General features: G+C 43.6%; 1 protein-coding gene across 4 annotated transcripts in view; it reads left to right on the top strand.

The window, feature by feature from the left end:
* The window catches only part of CYFIP2 (cytoplasmic FMR1 interacting protein 2), a 57,897-nt gene extending 45,292 nt beyond the window's left edge, over positions 1-12,605 (top strand). For all 4 annotated transcript variants that reach the window (XM_026063232.1, XM_026063229.1, XM_026063230.1 and 1 more), the window contains 5 exons: positions 1,832-1,904; positions 2,417-2,511; positions 6,795-7,033; positions 7,760-7,907; positions 8,480-12,605. In XM_026063232.1, the coding sequence (XP_025919017.1) occupies positions 1,832-1,904; positions 2,417-2,511; positions 6,795-7,033; positions 7,760-7,907; positions 8,480-8,647 (723 nt within the window). In that variant the 3' untranslated portion in view covers positions 8,648-12,605. The remainder of the gene's footprint in view (positions 1-1,831; positions 1,905-2,416; positions 2,512-6,794; positions 7,034-7,759; positions 7,908-8,479) is intronic.
* The last annotated feature ends 5,703 nt before the right edge of the window (positions 12,606-18,308 follow it).

Genomic DNA, 18,308 nt, shown 5'->3' with positions numbered 1-18,308 from the left:
GGACACTGGGTGATTTCATTTAGTAGTGTTTCATTTGAATGCTCCTGTCCTAGGAGCTGGACATCAACAGTATAGTGGCATTTTAGAATAGCAGAAAAAAAAAAAATGGAGACGGTGAGAATTTGGGAATCCCCTTAGGAAGGTTGTCCATCGAAGTCCCTGTGTGTCTACTTTCCATGCCAGCCGAAGCGCTCTCTCCCTCTGATCCCTAGCTTTTCCACACAGAGATCAGTTTAGAATATAAAGTAGTTTTGTACTCAGCGGGCACTGGTTCTCACTCACTGGAAGATTGTCAGATGCATAGAGCCATCATGTAACAAGATTTTCTCTTTAATGGAGCTCTTATGCAATGGAAGCAATTGCTTTTATGGTGCAGTTATCTTCATAGCTGTCAGTCTAATCTAAGGCTGGTGGTATCTGCTGGCAGAAAATGTGATAGTGAAGGTTAGTGGTATGTTCCCTTCTACCTCTCTTTTTATTGTTTAAATTTGAGGGATGAGGAGTTGCTTGCGACTAAATTTCTGAGAGTAATTTTTACTCCCAGGTAATGGACCTTGGGGAGGAAATGTATTAATGACCTGACTAATTTGGGGACAAATATTGAGTGAATGCAGGCTACAAATGGAGAAAATACTCACTTTATCAGAGGGAAATAGCAGTGAAAAAAACTTTCATCTAGGAAGGAAAAGCATTTTGCAAACAAAATAACAAAGAGAATGGGCCCGCTCCAGTAGCAAGCACCAGCATCTGTACGCCCATGGAGGGAACCAGGGCTGTTCCTTTCCCTCCAGCACTGTGTCACAAACTGCACTCCCACAAACTCGCTCACATACCAGCATCCATGGCTCCAGTACAACCTCCTGCAACTCCATGCTACGCACTGTTTGCCACCTCTTGGCTGGAAGATGAGGTGTCCACCAGTGCATCCCGAACAGACCCAACTGAGTCATTCCATCTGGCCCCCAATATCTTTTGCTGCTCTATCATAACCTCCTCTCAAGTATGTCTAAGTCTTTATGGTAAGCTCAGAAGTGAAAGCATGTCCTAGAACTAGAGTTTCGTAGGAGCAAACTAATGCCTTGTTGTGATGCAATGCCTCTGTGTTAAAAAGCTTTGGTTTTCCTTGCTGCTGTTTCCCATTGCAGACTCGTATACAATGTATTGTCAGCCATCACTCCTCAGTCTCCACATTCCTATTTCTAGGTTTCTCCTACTCGTGCATCTGTGTTTGGGATTATTTTTTCTCTAGTGCATTGGCATGCATACTTTCAGGTGGCATCTCATGATGTTATTCCTCTCTGGACTTCTGTATTATTCTCCCTGGTGCCTACAACACTGGGAGTCTGCTCAGATAGCACTGGCTGTGACTACTTTATGAAGAACCAAATAGGTTCAGGCCAACATATTATGTATCTATTTATAATAGAACCGTACACTGGTATATTTGACACATATACATCCCAGAATAATGAAACTACAGACTAATTTCCACCTGGGCACTCTTTGAAAACATAGGGTAGGATAAAACTGAAATCACCATGTTCTTTATCCACTCTTCCTTGTAGTGTTAGTGAGTGGGCCAGAAAAAAACATGTAAAAAGCTTTGGCCTTGTACAGGCAGGAAGTGAATTACTAGAGTTATAGCAAACTTCCTGGCTTAAGTTCAGAGGTATTCCAGTTTTAGTTCATTTAGGTTCAAACCGTTTGAGTTACTACTGAACTGGGTTGGATTTGAATGGGTCGTTGTATTGTTGCCCAGGCCCCTGAGCCATACAAGTCAATCCCTATAGGCATTTTTAACTTATTTTATCTTTCTTTCTTCCTGCCTCAGTCCCAGGAAGAAGTTTGTGATTTGCTGCATGCTGCTCCCTTCCAAAATATTTTGCCCAGGGTCTACATCAAAGGTAAGAAGCTGAGAAGGAAGCAGTGCACAGACTCAGAGGTCTCTGCCAAGAAGCCATTTCTCTCCCATTTCTGCTGATTAGTTCTGGCCCTGCTTTCCTTCTCGAAATAGATATGTGGATACAGTGAATAGTCAGGTGGAGGCATGTGCCAACCATGCATTTTCTGTACCCTAGTTACAGATTGAAACCTTAGTCAGTTTTGGGGTTCCCTTCAGTTTTTAAAGCCATTTCACAGCCTCTTTGGAGAGTGACAGCATGAAATGTCCATCTCTACAGGAGTGATGAGTAATAGGGACATGCTTTTGGACATGTGTGATTAAGCTACTGCTGAGATTGCGATCGCACATCCCTCCCTTCTCTGCATCACTGGTTCCCTCATTTGCTGTCGGTTTGGCTCACTGGATCCAAAGTCTCGTTGGATGGTTGCTGGGGGGCAGCTCTGAGCAAACTTGGCGGAAATTGCGGGTTTCCACTTCCTCCTCTCATTTCACTGTTTGCTGCTCGCTTGACAGAAGGAGAACGCTTGGAGGTGCGCATGAAGCGTCTCGAAGCCAAGTATGCCCCACTTCACCTGGTTCCCCTAATAGAGAGGCTGGGCACTCCGCAGGTAAGGATTTCATTGAAAGGGATGGCTGTTGAAGATTCATAGCAGTCCCCAGATGGCCTCTTTGGCCTTGGGAAAGTGATCCTATTTCCATTCAAAATGCTAATCAGACAAGAAAATCCAAATCCTTGCCGTAGCGGACACTGACATCTTGAAGGGAAATGTATGAGCGGGTCTAGGGATGGTGCGTTACTGTCTCCAGTCCGGAGAGCTGGCAGGGGAGCTGTAAGGCAAGTGTGCTAGAAGCCAGCTCTGAACATGAGCAGCTTTGAAAACCTCTTTCATCTCCATTTTAAAAAGATGGAGAATCCTGGGGTGGTTTGAGGGGAAACATTGCAGGGCTGTCACAGACTTAAGCAATTGCCATTACTTTTGTGGATCCCAATTTAGGACTACAGTGTGGTACATTTTTAAGCTCATCCCTGTCGAGGAATACATCTGAGAATGGTTTCCCTTCTAGCATATGCTTAGAGCTTCAGCACATGCTTAAAATTACAGCTCCATTTAAGTGCTTTCTTGAGATGGGATCTCAGCTTGAAAAAGATCTATTTTGTGCAGAAACTGAGTGCTGTTAAAAATATCTCAGTAGAATCAATCAATACAATAGGCAAAATTCTAGCTGCATTGATATCAATAGTCCTCCACTGCCTACTTTGTGCGGTTAATGGGATGAAAAACATTCAAAATACTAAATGATACTAAAATACACTTTTTCTGTAATTTACTGTAGACAGAATGGAACAAACATTTAGTTGTGTAAGGTGACAGATCTATGGCAGGCAGAAAGTTATTAATGTTTGCTTATTTTTCTAATGGATCAAGGACATTTTGAACTTTGCTTCATTGAAAATCATATGAAACAAAGAAACTGGCTGTATAACTGAGGGCTCTGTCTTATTTCATAGACATGTCTCTCACTTCCCATTGGCTTTCTTTTAAAGGATACACTTGAGAAAAAGAATTCACCTCTGTGTTTTTGTGTCTTTGTGTTGGTCTTTCTCTCTCTCCTTCTTTCCATGCAAAATCATCATTGAAATCTGCTATTAGAGTCCACTTGTTGCTTATCCCTGCCATAGTTATGATGATGATGAAAACAAAAGGTATTTCATATCTAACTAAAAATTCAACTTTCTGTAAAACTGTTCCCAATTCGTCACATAGATCAAGTTGACTTCCAGATCTTTTTTGAGCTCAGGTGTAAATGAACACAACAGTCACTTTCTGTAGGTGCCTCCACAGCTTCTAGCTTGCTCCTGGAAATGCAGTTTTGGACACAGGCCATATTGCTTTTTTTCCTGCAGAATGCATCAGCACCTTTAGCAATTGTCCAGAGTCCTAGCAGAAGTTGGCTGCTAGGTGCCTTTCCCAAAAGGTGGCACTATGCATTTCACATAATAATCAATATGCTGCGAAGGGTCTGAGCCAGAGGCTGCTGAAGTCAGGGGGGATCTTTCCATCAGTCTTTGCAGGCTTTGGGTATGGTTCTTGCAAGTTTGTCAATTAACAAGCCGTAAAAGAGGTAGTGGCGTAACTAAGGTTGTGCAACAATAGGAAACCGTCGGTAGTTATATTTTAAATAATTGGTTTGCACTGGAAGTATCCAGAAGTAACTGTTTGATAGGTGATTCATAAAGAATCAGGGGGGTCAGAGTGGTTCATGGTGTAAATCTTCTCCCTTTTAATGATGAGTAAGGATATTTAGCAGAGGGTTTTCAGAAGTGCTTGGTCCCTCTAATTTTTTCAGTGGAGGGATTGGGACCCCTTCCATGGAAGGCAGAGTGGAGCCAGCAATGTGGCATCCTTTGACAGTCTATCAGGATAGGACCCTTCCTCTGCTGATCTTGGAAATCAGCATCGCGCATGCTAAGTGGAAGTGCTCCTTCCACACGGAGGCACTGTCAGTGCAACCCCAGACTGTGGGGCAGTTCTCAGCACGGGACTGAGAGCCCTCCAGCTGCCTTTACCGGGCTAGATAGCTCCCAACAGTGGTAGTTCTATGTCAAAGACTAGTTCTATGATGACGAACTTTAGAACCACTTTCTGTCTGTGAGTGTGTATAAAGGACTGGTACCATGTCCTTTGAAAGTCAGGTGTGTCCCTTTCTAGATTAAGATTTCTTCAGAAGCAACATATTAAGATCCTTGGACTAGGTTGTTCTTGAAAATAATATCTGTTCTATCAGTATATCTTAGCAAACAGTAATGCTAATACCTTATTTGTATGTGAAATCGCTACACTTCTGCTGTGTCCCCATTTTGCTGTCACAGACTAGTGTGCGCAGATACTAATCTGGATCCATAAGAGTTTGGAGCAGTTGAGGAAAAAGCAAGTGTACAGCCACTACCTATGAAAACATACTAGACAAAATAAATCTTCTGTTGCTAAGCAAACATATGCAAGTGTGTGCGGTGATTTTCTGTCCACAATATGATAATTTAACTTGTTTTGCCTTGACTTTCCAGAAAAGCTATTCTGCTGTAAATGTACTGCAATTTGAGTTTAATACTCCTCTGTAAGCCTGCAAGAGCCAGACCGTCACCTGTGTAAAGGATTGGCACTGTGAAATGGTCATGTGAAACTCAGCTGATATCATTCCTGAGTTTAACAAATGTAGAGATCCCAGATCCAATCTGGCCTCTGTACAGCAATTCAGCTTTCCTTTTATGTTTGCTATTAGTTGAACATTAATTGCTCTGAGGTTCCTTGAATGTCCTTGGAATTGTCGTTATTTTTATTCTAATTTTTTTAATTCTAAATTCTACTTGTAGTATTTTTAATTCTAACTTAATTTTGATTCTCAAGTAGGAATCATAGTATTTTTAATTTCAATAATTACCAAACAAAAATGCTTTAGGCTACTTGCCAGTGTAAAGCAATAGTCACGAAAGGGGATGTACACGTACATTCACAGTTTTGTAGTATGGAATGAAGAATACCTAAATAAACTGAGCAAAATTCATGTTCTTAATGTCTGGCTAGGATATGTGCCTGCTCATTGTATCAGAGACTCTGAGCCCCCATCATGATTTTAGTCAGGGTGTCTATAGGCATTAGGAGGATAGCTGGAAATAGAGCAACTGCTTAAAAAACACCCAAAGCCACAGGAAGTCCTCCAGCAYAGGCAGCAGGGTCAGCGAATGCCCCACTTGCTCTGCCTGCCTCTGCCAGGATGGTCAGATGGGTAAAATGTTTTGTCCGTGGGAACAGAGCACCTTGGCCGTCACTCGTCTGACAGAGAGGAGCACAGCAGACCCAGAGCCTCCTATCTGCACAGCTGGGTGCACGACACTAACACTACTTGGCTTTCATTTTCCGTATTATTTTTGGCAGCACTGCAAGGATAAGTCAGTAATGCAGCTGGAAATGGCAAGAAATGGGGCAGCTAAGAGGACACCAGGGCAGTTAAGCTCCACGCTTCCAGCCTCTTACAGCTCAGAGGGGTGTAGGCCGTTAGCTAAGCAGGGTCAGTGCTCCCTTGCTGGGGGGAAGGCCCCACTTGCTTATTTGTTTAAAATACCCTTATTTTCCTTGGGGGAGTGATGGGGATGAAATGAAGTCAAGATCTTTTTTACAGTTTCCTCTGGTGTAAAAGCCAAATGAACTCCATCATGATTCCAGTGGAGCTCTTCCAGATCTGTACATGTGTATCTAAGTGGGGATGGCACAGAAATTCTCCACACATGTAAACCTTCCACATCTGGAAAAAAATATTATTGGACTTTCTTATAAACCACAGGTTTTCCAGTATTAAGGTTCTGGTGGCTTCACATCTTCCTCAGAGCTTTTTAATCTTAACTAGAAAAGAAATCAAGAAAGTCGTAACCTGCCTATCTTTTAAAGAGATGATGGTAATGCCCTGGGAAGCAAAATGTCTCTGTTCTCTCCTGGTTTATTTTCATAATCTGGACAAATAATGAAATTAAACCCATCAATGCTGAGTAATGCTAATATAACAAAACAGCATGCTCACAGAATTAAGGATCAGTAATTCTGATTAGAGATATGCCTTCAGCTTTTGTTTTCTGATGTATRCAGTTATTTCAAAAGATTGTTAGATTGGTGACATATAATTGAGCACAATATTACAACTTCTTCCATTTGAGGGATAAGTATTCTCTGGTGGGGAGTGCCATGGGAACAACCATCAGAGGTAAGATTGGACCTTGCATGGAATATGCCATTAACTTTGAAAGAGCTGGGAGAGACTGGGAAGAGTTAAGTCCAACAAGAGAGTACATCTGTATCACATTGTCACTTCTGTTTCTTTGATTTTTCCTCATTCTCAGCAAATAGCCATTGCCCGGGAGGGTGATTTGCTGACCAAGGAGCGGTTATGCTGCGGGTTGTCCATGTTCGAGGTCATCCTGACGCGAATTAGGAGCTACCTGCAGGACCCAATCTGGCGTGGGCCACCCCCTACAAATGGGGTCATGCACGTGGACGAGTGTGTGGAGTTTCACCGACTCTGGAGTGCCATGCAGTTTGTGTACTGCATCCCCGTGGGCACGAACGAGTTCACCGCAGAGTGAGTGTTCCTCAGCCAGCTCTGCCGTTAGTGCAGCTAATGAGCTAGTGAAGGCCAGCAAGCCCCCAGTATGCCCTCAGCTACAGCAATAGTCTCAGCTAGCGGACAAGTGGAAGAAGGACATGGTCAAACATGCAACAAGTTGCTCTTTAGAATATTCCTAACTTGCATGCAGGTCTGCTGTTTTCCCCTCATTTCTGTGGAGCTGAAACGGGGTCTGTTTCTTAGCCAGCATTTATGGGAAGTGGTTTAGTGATGTGATGGATTGTTTACACTCTTCCCTCCATCCATCATTTTTATTATTTATATCATGTCAGTTCCTAGGTACTCAAGGAAAGAACTTTGTTGTGCATGCACCTAAAGAGATGTGCAAAGAGCTTTCCATCTGAGCACTCGGAGAAAAGGGAAAATAGCAATGTAAAGTGACATGCCCGAGGTCAAATCCAGAAGGAAACTGGTGGATGGGACTTGAGCCCAAGCCACAGGCTAGTTCCTCAAACATCATATCCTGTGGTTGCACCGTGCACAGCTTGACCCTGCTGCAATTCTGTCTATCTCCTTTTGAGTTCACTTTCTCTCAGGTATACACCCACTTTCTTGGAGTAGGACTGAATCTGATATCCCCAGGAATTCGCCAAGGAAAGTTACCAGCGTCACAGCACGACAACTCTTACCTAACTATATCCTGTCATCTTTCTCCATCCCATCACCCTGCCCCCGTTCCAGGCAGTGCTTTGGAGATGGTCTGAACTGGGCAGGTTGCTCTATCATTGTTCTCCTTGGACAGCAACGTCGTTTTGACCTCTTTGACTTCTGCTACCACCTGCTGAAGGTGCAAAGGCAGGATGGGAAGGATGAAATCATAAAAAATGTGGTAAGTGAAGGGTAAGGTCCTAAAGGACCTGAACCAGCACACTGCTCTCTATTTTCTGTCTTGCCCTTGTCCAATCTTATAAATCATGAACATGTCTGGCATTACCTTGTTCAGACTGGATACACTTGCTGTGTGATTTCCATCTGCAGTCTCAGCAGACAGGCCAAGGTTTTAATTGCCTTGACAATTGAATTTTTTTTTCTCCTGAAGTTTTTCCCTTCTTCCTGGGGTTGGAAAGCTAGGGCAGAGAAGCTGGTATTTCTGCTAACCATCCTGTGATCTCAGTGGCTTTGTCAATAAGCAGTTGGAAGTCTACTAAGTCTAGACTTTAGATGGGTTAACAAAGGACCACACACTGACCTTGTTAATGCTCTGTCTTGAGTCATTCAACCCTAAAATGAAGTGAGTCACCAGTGCTTGGGAGGTGCTAAGAGGAACTGTAATGCATGTTATAGCTGCTTCACTTTAGCAGAGTTTTTTTTAGCAGTAGGGCAGAGATACTGATACTTTCTATCTGGTCAAATGACATAAGATTCTCTCTCTGCTGCTCTTCTCCCTCACCATCCCTCCAGCCCTTGAAGAAGATGGCTGACAGGATCAGGAAGTATCAGATCCTGAACAACGAGATTTTTGCCATCCTGAACAAGTACATGAAGTCAGTGGAAACAGACAGTTCCACGGTGGAGCATGTGCGCTGCTTCCAGCCTCCAATCCACCAGTCCCTGGCCACCACCTGCTAGTGTGGACACTACCCCTTTTGGGTTGGGAAGCAAGAAGACACTGAACCCAGAACGACTGGGAGGGGTCAACTTGACGGTGTGGGATCTGGCAACAAAATAAGACTAGGTATACCTAATACACACAAGGACACATCTTCCTATCTGGCCCTGTTTGAGTGCATGTTCTTCTGTAACATCCCTGTGATTGGTTTTACCTGTAGCTTTAAAACTTGGGGGTGGGTTGGCAAAATGTGCTTTTCTTCCATGAAGTGATCTGTTTTTTCCCTGCGATTCATCCAGTTGGACACATGACTCTGAAGCCATATTACAGTCCTAAGTGTGGGGTTCCAGTCAGAGTTGCTTGTTTCCAGAGCGCTGGAAGCCCTCTCCCACCGCAGAAGCAACAGGGCAAATGGATCCCCCTGTGACACGTGCCACCGGCCACAGAGCAGCAGGGTTTGAAGACAAACCCTGACTTGCTCTTTGGGGGAAAAGGGGCATGAAGGCACAATTTCACCTGTGGCAGCACCCTGAGGACCAAGCGATCTGAGCAGAGAAGGAAAGCCGTGCTGGTCTGGTCTTGAATTCCCGCATGACCCAGGTTGAGGCCAGCTTTGTTCTGCCTGAGACGTCACCTGCCTTTCCAGCATCTCTTAAAGGGAGTTTTGACATGTGGGTTTCAGAACAGCAATGACCTAGTTGCCAAATAACTCCTTGGCATTTCAGAGAGCTGGGGGAAGCAAAAATGTCATGGCTTTTTCCTTGCTATGGGACATCCACCTATTTTAATTCAAAGAGTTTTCCCCTGAAGTTATATCTTCCATTGAGTAAACAAGATTTCTTAATGAGTGCAGAAAAGTTTACATTCACCTGAATATGCTCTTGAGCATATTAATTTGGCAGGGGGAGAAGAATCATTGATCCTGACAGGAGGCAGCTGGAACATACGTGTTCTTTGATCTCCAGGCAAGGATGAGAGCTGGGATGTCCTTTTCCCTTGTTCTATATGAATTCCTAGCAGCGCAGCCTCCATCTGTCTTTCTTCAGAAAATGGTGAATTTCAGCAGGACGTAGTAAGCTCCAGCTCATTCAGAAATGATGTGATTCTTTAGAAGAGGTAAAATATGGGAGAAAGCATTAAAAAACACAGCATTTTCCAGGCTCAAAGGCATTCTGAGGGAACACTGGAGTCTGTTTTCGTCTCCAGCTCAGCTGGTCTAATACCTTGGATATTGAAAGCAAATTCCTTAGGAACTTCAAGAAGGATTTTACAATTCACTGTCTTTCCTGCTTCCCCACAGTAATATCATTGAAGTGACACAAAAGTTTGTACTTGAAGTTAAAGGAGACCAAACCGTATACAGCAGAAGAAAACGATGCTAGCCTCACTACTGCAAGAAGTTTTAACTTCTCAGCTTTAGTCAGGTCACAGCAGATAATTGCTGTTTTGGTTTACAGATACATTAATATATATACACCTTTCATGCATTTCATCATGCCTTGTAAAATGCATGCTATTACAGGTGTAAAAAAGGCAGAGCCTGAGCATTTACTCTCTCGGAGGGAACATATAATTAATTAATGGAAATGTCCCAGCTGGAATATTTGGTCTTAGGAAACAGCAGCCAGCACAGTATTATTAGCAAGAGGAGATCATGCTGTGTGAGATGACTTTGTTCTCCTAGAAACTTGAACCTATTTCCTTGATAATCAATATATCCCACACATGAAAAGAGCTGGACATTTTACACCTTGAGTTTCTTTTAATTGCTGAGAAAGACATTTAAACTGCGGTGAGAAAATTCTGCAGCACAGTTATCTGAAAGTAAAATGAAATCTCAGGAAGTCTGGCTGAAATCTTTGAGTGGCAGCAGAAGAACCCAGCCTGGGAAGGTGAGATCATTTCCTTCTTGTCATGAGGATGAGCAGCAGAAGAGCGTTGGGACCCAGTCACGCTGAGAGGCTCTGCTCTACGTTTACTCTTCCACTAAGGATGTCAGTTCTGGTTTTCCAACACTTCTACACTGCTGAAACTACTGGAGTCAGGGGATCTACAGATATATATTTTTAAAAGGAAGAGGAGAATCAAGCACTTTTTATTTTTTGTGGAAAACAAGATATGAGGAAAATCCTACCAAGATCCTATTTTTCCTGACCTAAATAGTAAGTGCTTGTTATTTTGGTATGCAAGTGTTGTAGAAAAGGTGGCACAAGTCCCTGTCTGGCTCACAGAGCCACCTCTGGGCACAGCACAAATTAAATGTCCCACTCTGTCTGACATGTTATGGGGTGTTGGAGCCTTGTCAGAAACCAGCATGAGCAAGAAGTTAATACTGAAGGATGAACTGTACCACGCAGCCCAGTCTCAGCTACCTAGACAAAATAGGATATAGCAAGGTGAATTTAAATGCCTGCTTTCATGTGTTTAGGTTTGGAGTGAGTCATGAGATATTTTTACCTAGGCATCAATATCACTTTGTATTCTTCTGTAGTTTTGGCATAATAATTCTCTGAAACAAACCTGAAAAACACAGCTGGGCGTACAGAACATGTAGATGAAATCTGTTGCCCTCAGTTTGCTGCCAAAATGCACCCCTTCAGATTCCAAGGGATGAAATGTTTTGAGCAAAATGTCCAAAGTGCATGAACAAGTTGTAAATTGTTTTTGACTCTAGAGTGTATGCAGGTGTTTTGCCTTGTTGCTCAAGTAGTATGAGGTATCAGCTAAGAATAATCTTATGGCCTTTATTTCTGAGATTTGATGTTATTGTCCTTTTATTATCTAAAGGATTCAAACAGTCTTTAGCTTCAATTCTCTAATCCTCCTTGATTGTATATGAGAAAGAGGTTCAAGTTTAGGTCTGTAAAGAACTCAGTGAAATGGAATTTTTCCTTCATATCCTTTTTTAATGTAATAATTGTTAATGGAAATAGGGAGCAAACTTGTAACAGTAGGGCTCAATGGTCATGGCTTGTCAAGGGGTGCGGTAAATTCTCCACCTTTGCAGACTTTCCACCAAGTTTGGATGTCTTCCATGCAGTTATGCTCTAATGCCATGGTTTTCAGCCTTTTACAATCTGCAGACCCCTGATTTTTTCCAAGGAATCGTGGACCCCTGTACAGATAATTTAAGTCAACTGACCCTGTGCTTGCTTTTTTACCTACATTTTCCTGATTGCTCTGAAGCAGTCTGCAAACTCCCTGGGATTTACCAACCACCACTTGGAACGCTTACTTCAAAGACAAGATGTTGGCTCAATACAGGAATTACGGGGGAAAAAAAATATGGTCTGTAAAACGAATGAAGTCAGACTAGATTATTGTAATGGCCCCTCTGGCCCTAACATTATAAAATGTGACTATTTGCAGTGCACATGCCAGTCAAGGGTGATGCTACACTGGACTTTCAATGATACAATAGAAAGGGGAAGCAAACTAGTTCAAATTCTGCACTTCAGTGGTTTTCCTTTTTAGCCCTGGCAGCACTTGTTATTAGCATTGAACAACATGTTAGTCCTTTTTCTCCTGCTTTACTCCAGTCCAGTAGGTTCATGTGTGTTTGAGAACAAAAGAGAAAAGAATTGAAGGTGTAAAAAAGAAAATATTCTCAGAAACTCTTGTCAAATGTACCATATTTGTATGAAGAGCTGCTTGAGTTATTTTGTACAATGAATTTTATTTATGGTGGGGTATATTTACGCTCGTGATCTGATATGGTGTTAAATTTTTGATCCATATTTGCTATGCAGCTGAAGATGATATTTTGGTTTTGTATTATTATTTTTTGCTGTTGTTCTAAAATTCAGCCAACAGAAGTTTCCATCTCCATTAAAAAATGCTTCTGTAAAAGTAAAGCATCTGGTACATGGTGATATGTCCCGTAACACAGCAACCAACAGTGTGTGCAACAAACGTGGGATGAATTTTGTGATGAAGCGAAATAAAACTTGGGCCCATTCATGAAATGGGCAAACTTTACGTTGTGGTGTCATCATTGCTGTGATACCTATTATTTGGGGAGAGCCTCTGATTGCACCTGGCACAAAGGAAAAAGGTAAGAGGAATAATGGCAGTATTTTGTTGCTAAAAATGTCAAGCCTTTGTCAGAAACTAAGAAAAGTGAAGGTTTGTGGCCTACAACAAAACAAGTGAACAAATTTTCCTTTCAGAAACTTGATGATTTTTTGAGAAAGACATACTCCTGCCACAAATTTTGAAAACTTATTTCAGTGTAAGAGGGCAGGGGGAGGGGAGTGAGTTTGTTTTTTATGGAATTTATTGACTAGCCCTACTCAAAGTTAAACTGAGGCTCTTATTTCCTCTATTACCACAGCCTTGTCAGTCCAACAGGGGCCTTTGTATTCCAGGGGCCTCTCCTTGCTATTTTTTTCCCAAAATTTCCATTTGAAAGCACTCTTCGGTTCCTGTTAGAAGCATCCCAGGAGTGATGGTGGTTGTTGACCGCAGAAGGAGCGGTGGGGACAGAGGCAAAAAGGCCTCCTGGGAGCTGGGCTTTCCTATGGGGAGCTCGAGCAATAAGAAGAAATGAAGGGAAAATGGCTTTGTAGAGAAGGAATTAGGGGGAAACAACTGATGATCTATGGGATTAGAAGCATCTGCTTCATCAGCTCTTGATAAAATGCTGTAACCAATATTCCCTTTCGTAGCTTCTTCCCAAGGTTTCTTCATGGGATTGGCTTCCTAGCTCAAGAGAAATAAAAATGCACTGGTTTTCCATGTAAAATTAGAAGTGAACTTTACACTGTGGGCAGGCAGCTCTGTCGGTCTTTCTGGTTTGTTTTAAGCCCCTGGACACATGATGTGCCTCTGAGGCTTCGTGTGTAACATGCCACCCCGGAGGATGATTTGCCTGCTGGGTGAAGGTTGCCCAACTGTTTACTGATTTCAACATGGTTCTGCAGCAGGGAACGGCAGAGGCAAGAGCGGGACTCTCTTCCTGACTCAGACACTGATACGAGGCAAGTCACTGGTTTTAACCCTTTCCCCCATCAGTGTCCCCCTGCCTTTTGTAAATTAATTTTAGTAGCTGTCTCGGGGGCTCCCCAGTATAGACAGCCAGCCTGCAGAAGTGCTGGGAGCTCGCAGGCTGCACTGGCCTCACCTGGAGCCAGAGGCAATACTTGCTTTGCGTACCAGGGTCCAAGAGTCTGACTTTCTGACAACCAGCCTTAAGGGACCAGTAATTGAAAATACAGGCCCACCGTTTTCTTCTTCCTCATGTTTCTAAACATATTTGTGTTCTCAGATTAAAGGCACTCTGCCAATGCAAAGAGTAGTTCATTAATGATTGTTTTATTATTTCGAAAGTRTAACAAAATGACTTTCTGTGACTCCCTTCTGCAAGCCCAGAGTGACTTTCACATCTAGTTTTGCTTGATTTAAAGTTCTGATGCAAACATCTGGCAGATAAGAGGTCTGCAAACAAATGATCTGTTGATTACACGTCACCTGGCCTTGCAGCACCCACTCCTGATGTGGTGGCCTCAAGGCCTCTGTTGCCCACTGAACATCCGCCTGACATCCCTAACCAGCCCACCATTCCTTGTCTGCCCACAGATGTGGTTTATGGGGCCACAGTGACCTGGGTCACTGAACTGATCTAGATAAAAGAGTGTGTAAAGATAAAAGGGTGTGTTTTACAGCCTGACAAACCTGGATCACTCATCTGCTGTGCAACACAGACCTGCAGATACTTGCAGTGGCACAACCACAGCGATACAAGGGTGGGAACACACAGTGGGTGTGACGGGCTTGGGAACTCCTGGGGTTGTCATCGTCATCAAAACTCGGGTAGTGTGAAATGACAGCCTCAGCCACTGCAGACATGCTTACCTTGAGATAGCCTGAATTAAAATCTGTCTGCTCAGTGAAGTCCAGTTTTTCAAGCTTTGAGCATCTTTTCATGTCGCTGAGCTGCAATCATCTGAACACCAGGCAATTCCTTTAACCCCTTTCATTGCCAGAAATAAAAGGATTTAGCCTCTCTTTGAAGCAGTAAACTGTTCCTTGAGGCCCTCAAAATATACAAAGTTACAGTAATATTACAACCCTGTTCTGAAAGTTTCCACAGGAGCTGCACCTAGCAAACATCCAGGGCAAAAGCTTCCATCATCTCTTAATGGGATGCTTCCACCAGTTTTATAACCTAGGACAACTGATACCCAGTATTTTTCCATCCCATTTCTGGACTGAAAGAGAAGAAAAGAGAAGGAAGGGCAGGAAAAGAAAAGCCTTTTGATGTTGCTGAAGGTGTTATTTACACGCAAAGCTGTCTTGCCCTATTCCCTGGATTCCAGTCAAGCTTTTTGGCCTGTAAACCAGTATTTCAGGAGGAACTGCATTGTGAAAAGATGAGCCACGAGGAAGACTCCCTGCTTTCTGATGAGTTGGACATTATTTTTAAGGAAACATCTGATGTGAGTATCAACCAGTGAGGTCATAGCTTGGAGCTGAATCCCCTTAATTACAACCTTCCCATTAAAATGAGGATAAAAACCAACAACAGAGGCAGTGGTTGCATCGCTACTTTATGTTATCAGTCTGAGCTTGCCTTTGACTAAGTGAAGGACGCAATTCCACGGCAATCCCTGTATTGCCATACACAGCCTTGCTAAACCCATTTAATGCAACTCCYGTGACTTAGTGATTTTATACATCATACCCCCACAGCCTCTGTACTGACACATGACACATTTGTGTCCCGTGGTTGATTGCAAGATCTGACTAAAGCTTTTCCCACAGCAGTGACGATTCGACATGCTGGTTCTCTGTGGATTTCCTGATGTCTAATAGGGCGAGTGAGCTCTGCAGCCTCTCCTCCTTTCGGGGCACTGGTAGGGTCTCCTCCCTCTCATGTCTCCTCTTTTCAGAGGACTCGGAAGTGCTTCTCTTTGAGATCTCACCCCTTGTCAAATCCAGAGAAACTAGCCCATGGGGGGGAAATGTCTCTGGGGATGAAGAGGAAGGCAGGGGCAGATATATAGGCACACATGTATATGGTCATGTTAGCCTTTTTCCTTTAGGAAATCAGGCTAAGAGGTGAAGCTAAAGCTGTAGCCCAAAGTGCCCTTCGCTTTCAACCATGCTGCTCCCTCCATTGTAGCAGTACAGTCATTTATGAGGTTGTATAGTGAACCAGGTAAAGAATTGATCCAGCTCTTGGCAAAAAAAAAAAAAAAAGAGGTTATTTTAACCCCAGATCCCTGCCACAAAGAGATCTACAAATTTGCTTCCTTCCTAACTCCTCTCTAAAGCTTGTTTTCTGAATACAGTGGGCAGCTGTGCTCTGTATAGGTATCAACAACRCTTACCCAGAAAGGCTTGAAAATAATTTTGGACACAGTTTAACTGATGTAACTATAGCACTGGTAGGACTCCCCAGCTAAGAGCAGGGCCTCGGCGTGGTGGACAACATCCAGCACAAGGGGAGAGACAAACACTACTGCTGAGCATGGGCAACTCAAGAAGACAGAGCAGCCTATGGGAGAACGAAGGACAAATATTCCCGTATACAGAAGTGCAGGCAATCAAGCGCTGTGAGCACAACACTTGTCCCATGCAGCCATCACCCCAGTTTCTGCAATCAGCCTCATATTTGCACTCTGCATGAATATTCACAGATTGCATGAATAGCTCTTAACCAGCATCACTGAGTAAATTTACTAAAGGCCAAATCCAGSTCTCACTGTCTAGCCCAGGGTGCAGTTTGCCTGTGTGATGCATAACAGCAGCAGGAGTTGCTCCCAGACCACTGAAGAATCAGCACACATTTCTTTCCCTACATCAGAAACCACTGCTACGAGATTTGGACTGATTATCAGCTGGCTCCAGCAAGAAAGGAAAGGACGTTTGATTTGGCTAGTACAGTCTTTCCCAGTCAGTGACCTGCAGGTCTGTGACTATGACGAGCAGACCTGATTAAAATCAAAAGACTCACAAAACATTACATTTGCTGGGGAAAATGGTGAAACAGTTGTACAGAGGTAAGATGAGTGGGCTGAGCAAAAAACACGTGGTGCTTGCACTGCTGTAGCTTGATGGTCTAAGGGCAATTTCTGTAGTAAGAGGTAGTGTATTTTACAGAAAAAAAAAACCCTCAAATTTGCAGGTCCAGAAGACCTGCAGATCTTACATCTTTAGATTGCCTTATGAAAGATATCATTTCTACCTACAAATCTGGTCTGGCTGAAGAAAAACCAAGCAGTTTCTGTTGGTTTTACTTATCTCTATAGACCTCCAGTGAGATCAGGCTGATGGATCTTGCTTTAATGAAAGAGCTCTCATATCTGCAGTAGTTTTCTGTGTACACGTGGACATGGTGCACAAACACRGGGAGGGAGGAAGTCAGCAGAGAGGAGTGGGGGTGAAGGCAGAGCGCATTCCTGTGCAACAGGCTCGGAAACATTTACGCTCACTCTAATGATTAGCAAGAGAGGATTCAGCCGCAATGGAAATGGGGACAGGGAGTTGGTGGCATAGCTATGGCCCTTGCCCCCAGGTAAATCTATACCGCAGATTTTACGTATGGTAGGGACTGAACCACATGGCTAGGATGAGATCTACCAATTAAACAGTCACAAAATGAAGTAATGCAAAATGAGTCTAACCAATGGAGGAGCCCATACGTCCCTGCAAATAGACAACCCCCRTAAAGACAGTTGTGCCAGGGGAAGAGCGACTATCTCCTGATTCTGGACTGGAGCCGACCTTCTCAGGGTTGGGATTCAGCATAGAGGTAGCAGTGTCTTAAATCACAGCCGCTGCTGGTGAAATTGTGTCCCGGACCTATGATTTTATGCTGCATAACACTTCACAGCAAAGTGCCCTTGCAAATACGCRCTCGTGTTTTGTTGATATTTGTCTTTCAGGCCTTTGCTGGGAGCCTTTCCCTCTCCAACTCAAAGGCCAGGACTGGCCATTACAGAAATTTAGCCTAACCTTCTGCAGGGAACGTGCCTTTCCACAGTGATTATATGATGCATCTGCCACAAAACTTTCATTAGGACGTATCCATACGCCCTACTCCTCCACATGTTTCTCTTCCCCCCAACTTTGCCCTTCACCTCTTTAAAATACTGCACATCGCTAGTACTAAGTAGAGAATGATAAATACCACTGACTGAATCAACAGAATACTTTCTGAAATGTTTCCTAGCTATATTAATACCTGCAGTTACAACCTCTTTTAGTAAAAAGTGAAATTTTCTGAAGTACAAACATGACTCAGGGTTTAATTTCTCTTGTTTACTTTTAATTTCTGTACACTGCTCTCTGCAAGAGTATAAAGTCCGCAACTTTGCAGCGTACACAACCCGCTCAGCATATGCCCAGGAGTCCCACAGCCTCAGACACTAGCCCAGAACTGCAGTCACGCACCAGCTACCCAGAAATGCAGCCTCTAGCCTTTGTGGCAACTTCTTCCCCTCCCTCCTGCTGCTCCCAACCACTGCAATAAGAAAAAAACACTCCAGAGGAGAAATCCATGTCCACCCACTGAGCTTAGCCCAGGCAGAGCCAGAAGAGCCTAGTCCCAAATCTGTGCAAAGGCTGTTCAGCCTGCCTGCAGCTGCCRCCCTGCCCTCTTCCTCCCCTCCTCAGACCCTGAGCAGGCAGGGGACGTTGGGCCAGGCGGCAGGGCTGGGGGTGAAAGGCTTGCACAGT

The sequence above is a fragment of the Apteryx rowi genome, unplaced genomic scaffold (assembly GCF_003343035.1).
Source record: "Apteryx rowi isolate R43461 unplaced genomic scaffold, aptRow1 scaffold_2, whole genome shotgun sequence".
NCBI classification, from domain to species: Eukaryota; Metazoa; Chordata; class Aves; order Apterygiformes; family Apterygidae; genus Apteryx; species Apteryx rowi.
The sequence above is the reverse complement of the archived record's forward strand: the minus strand, read 5'-3'. Positions and strand labels throughout refer to the sequence as shown.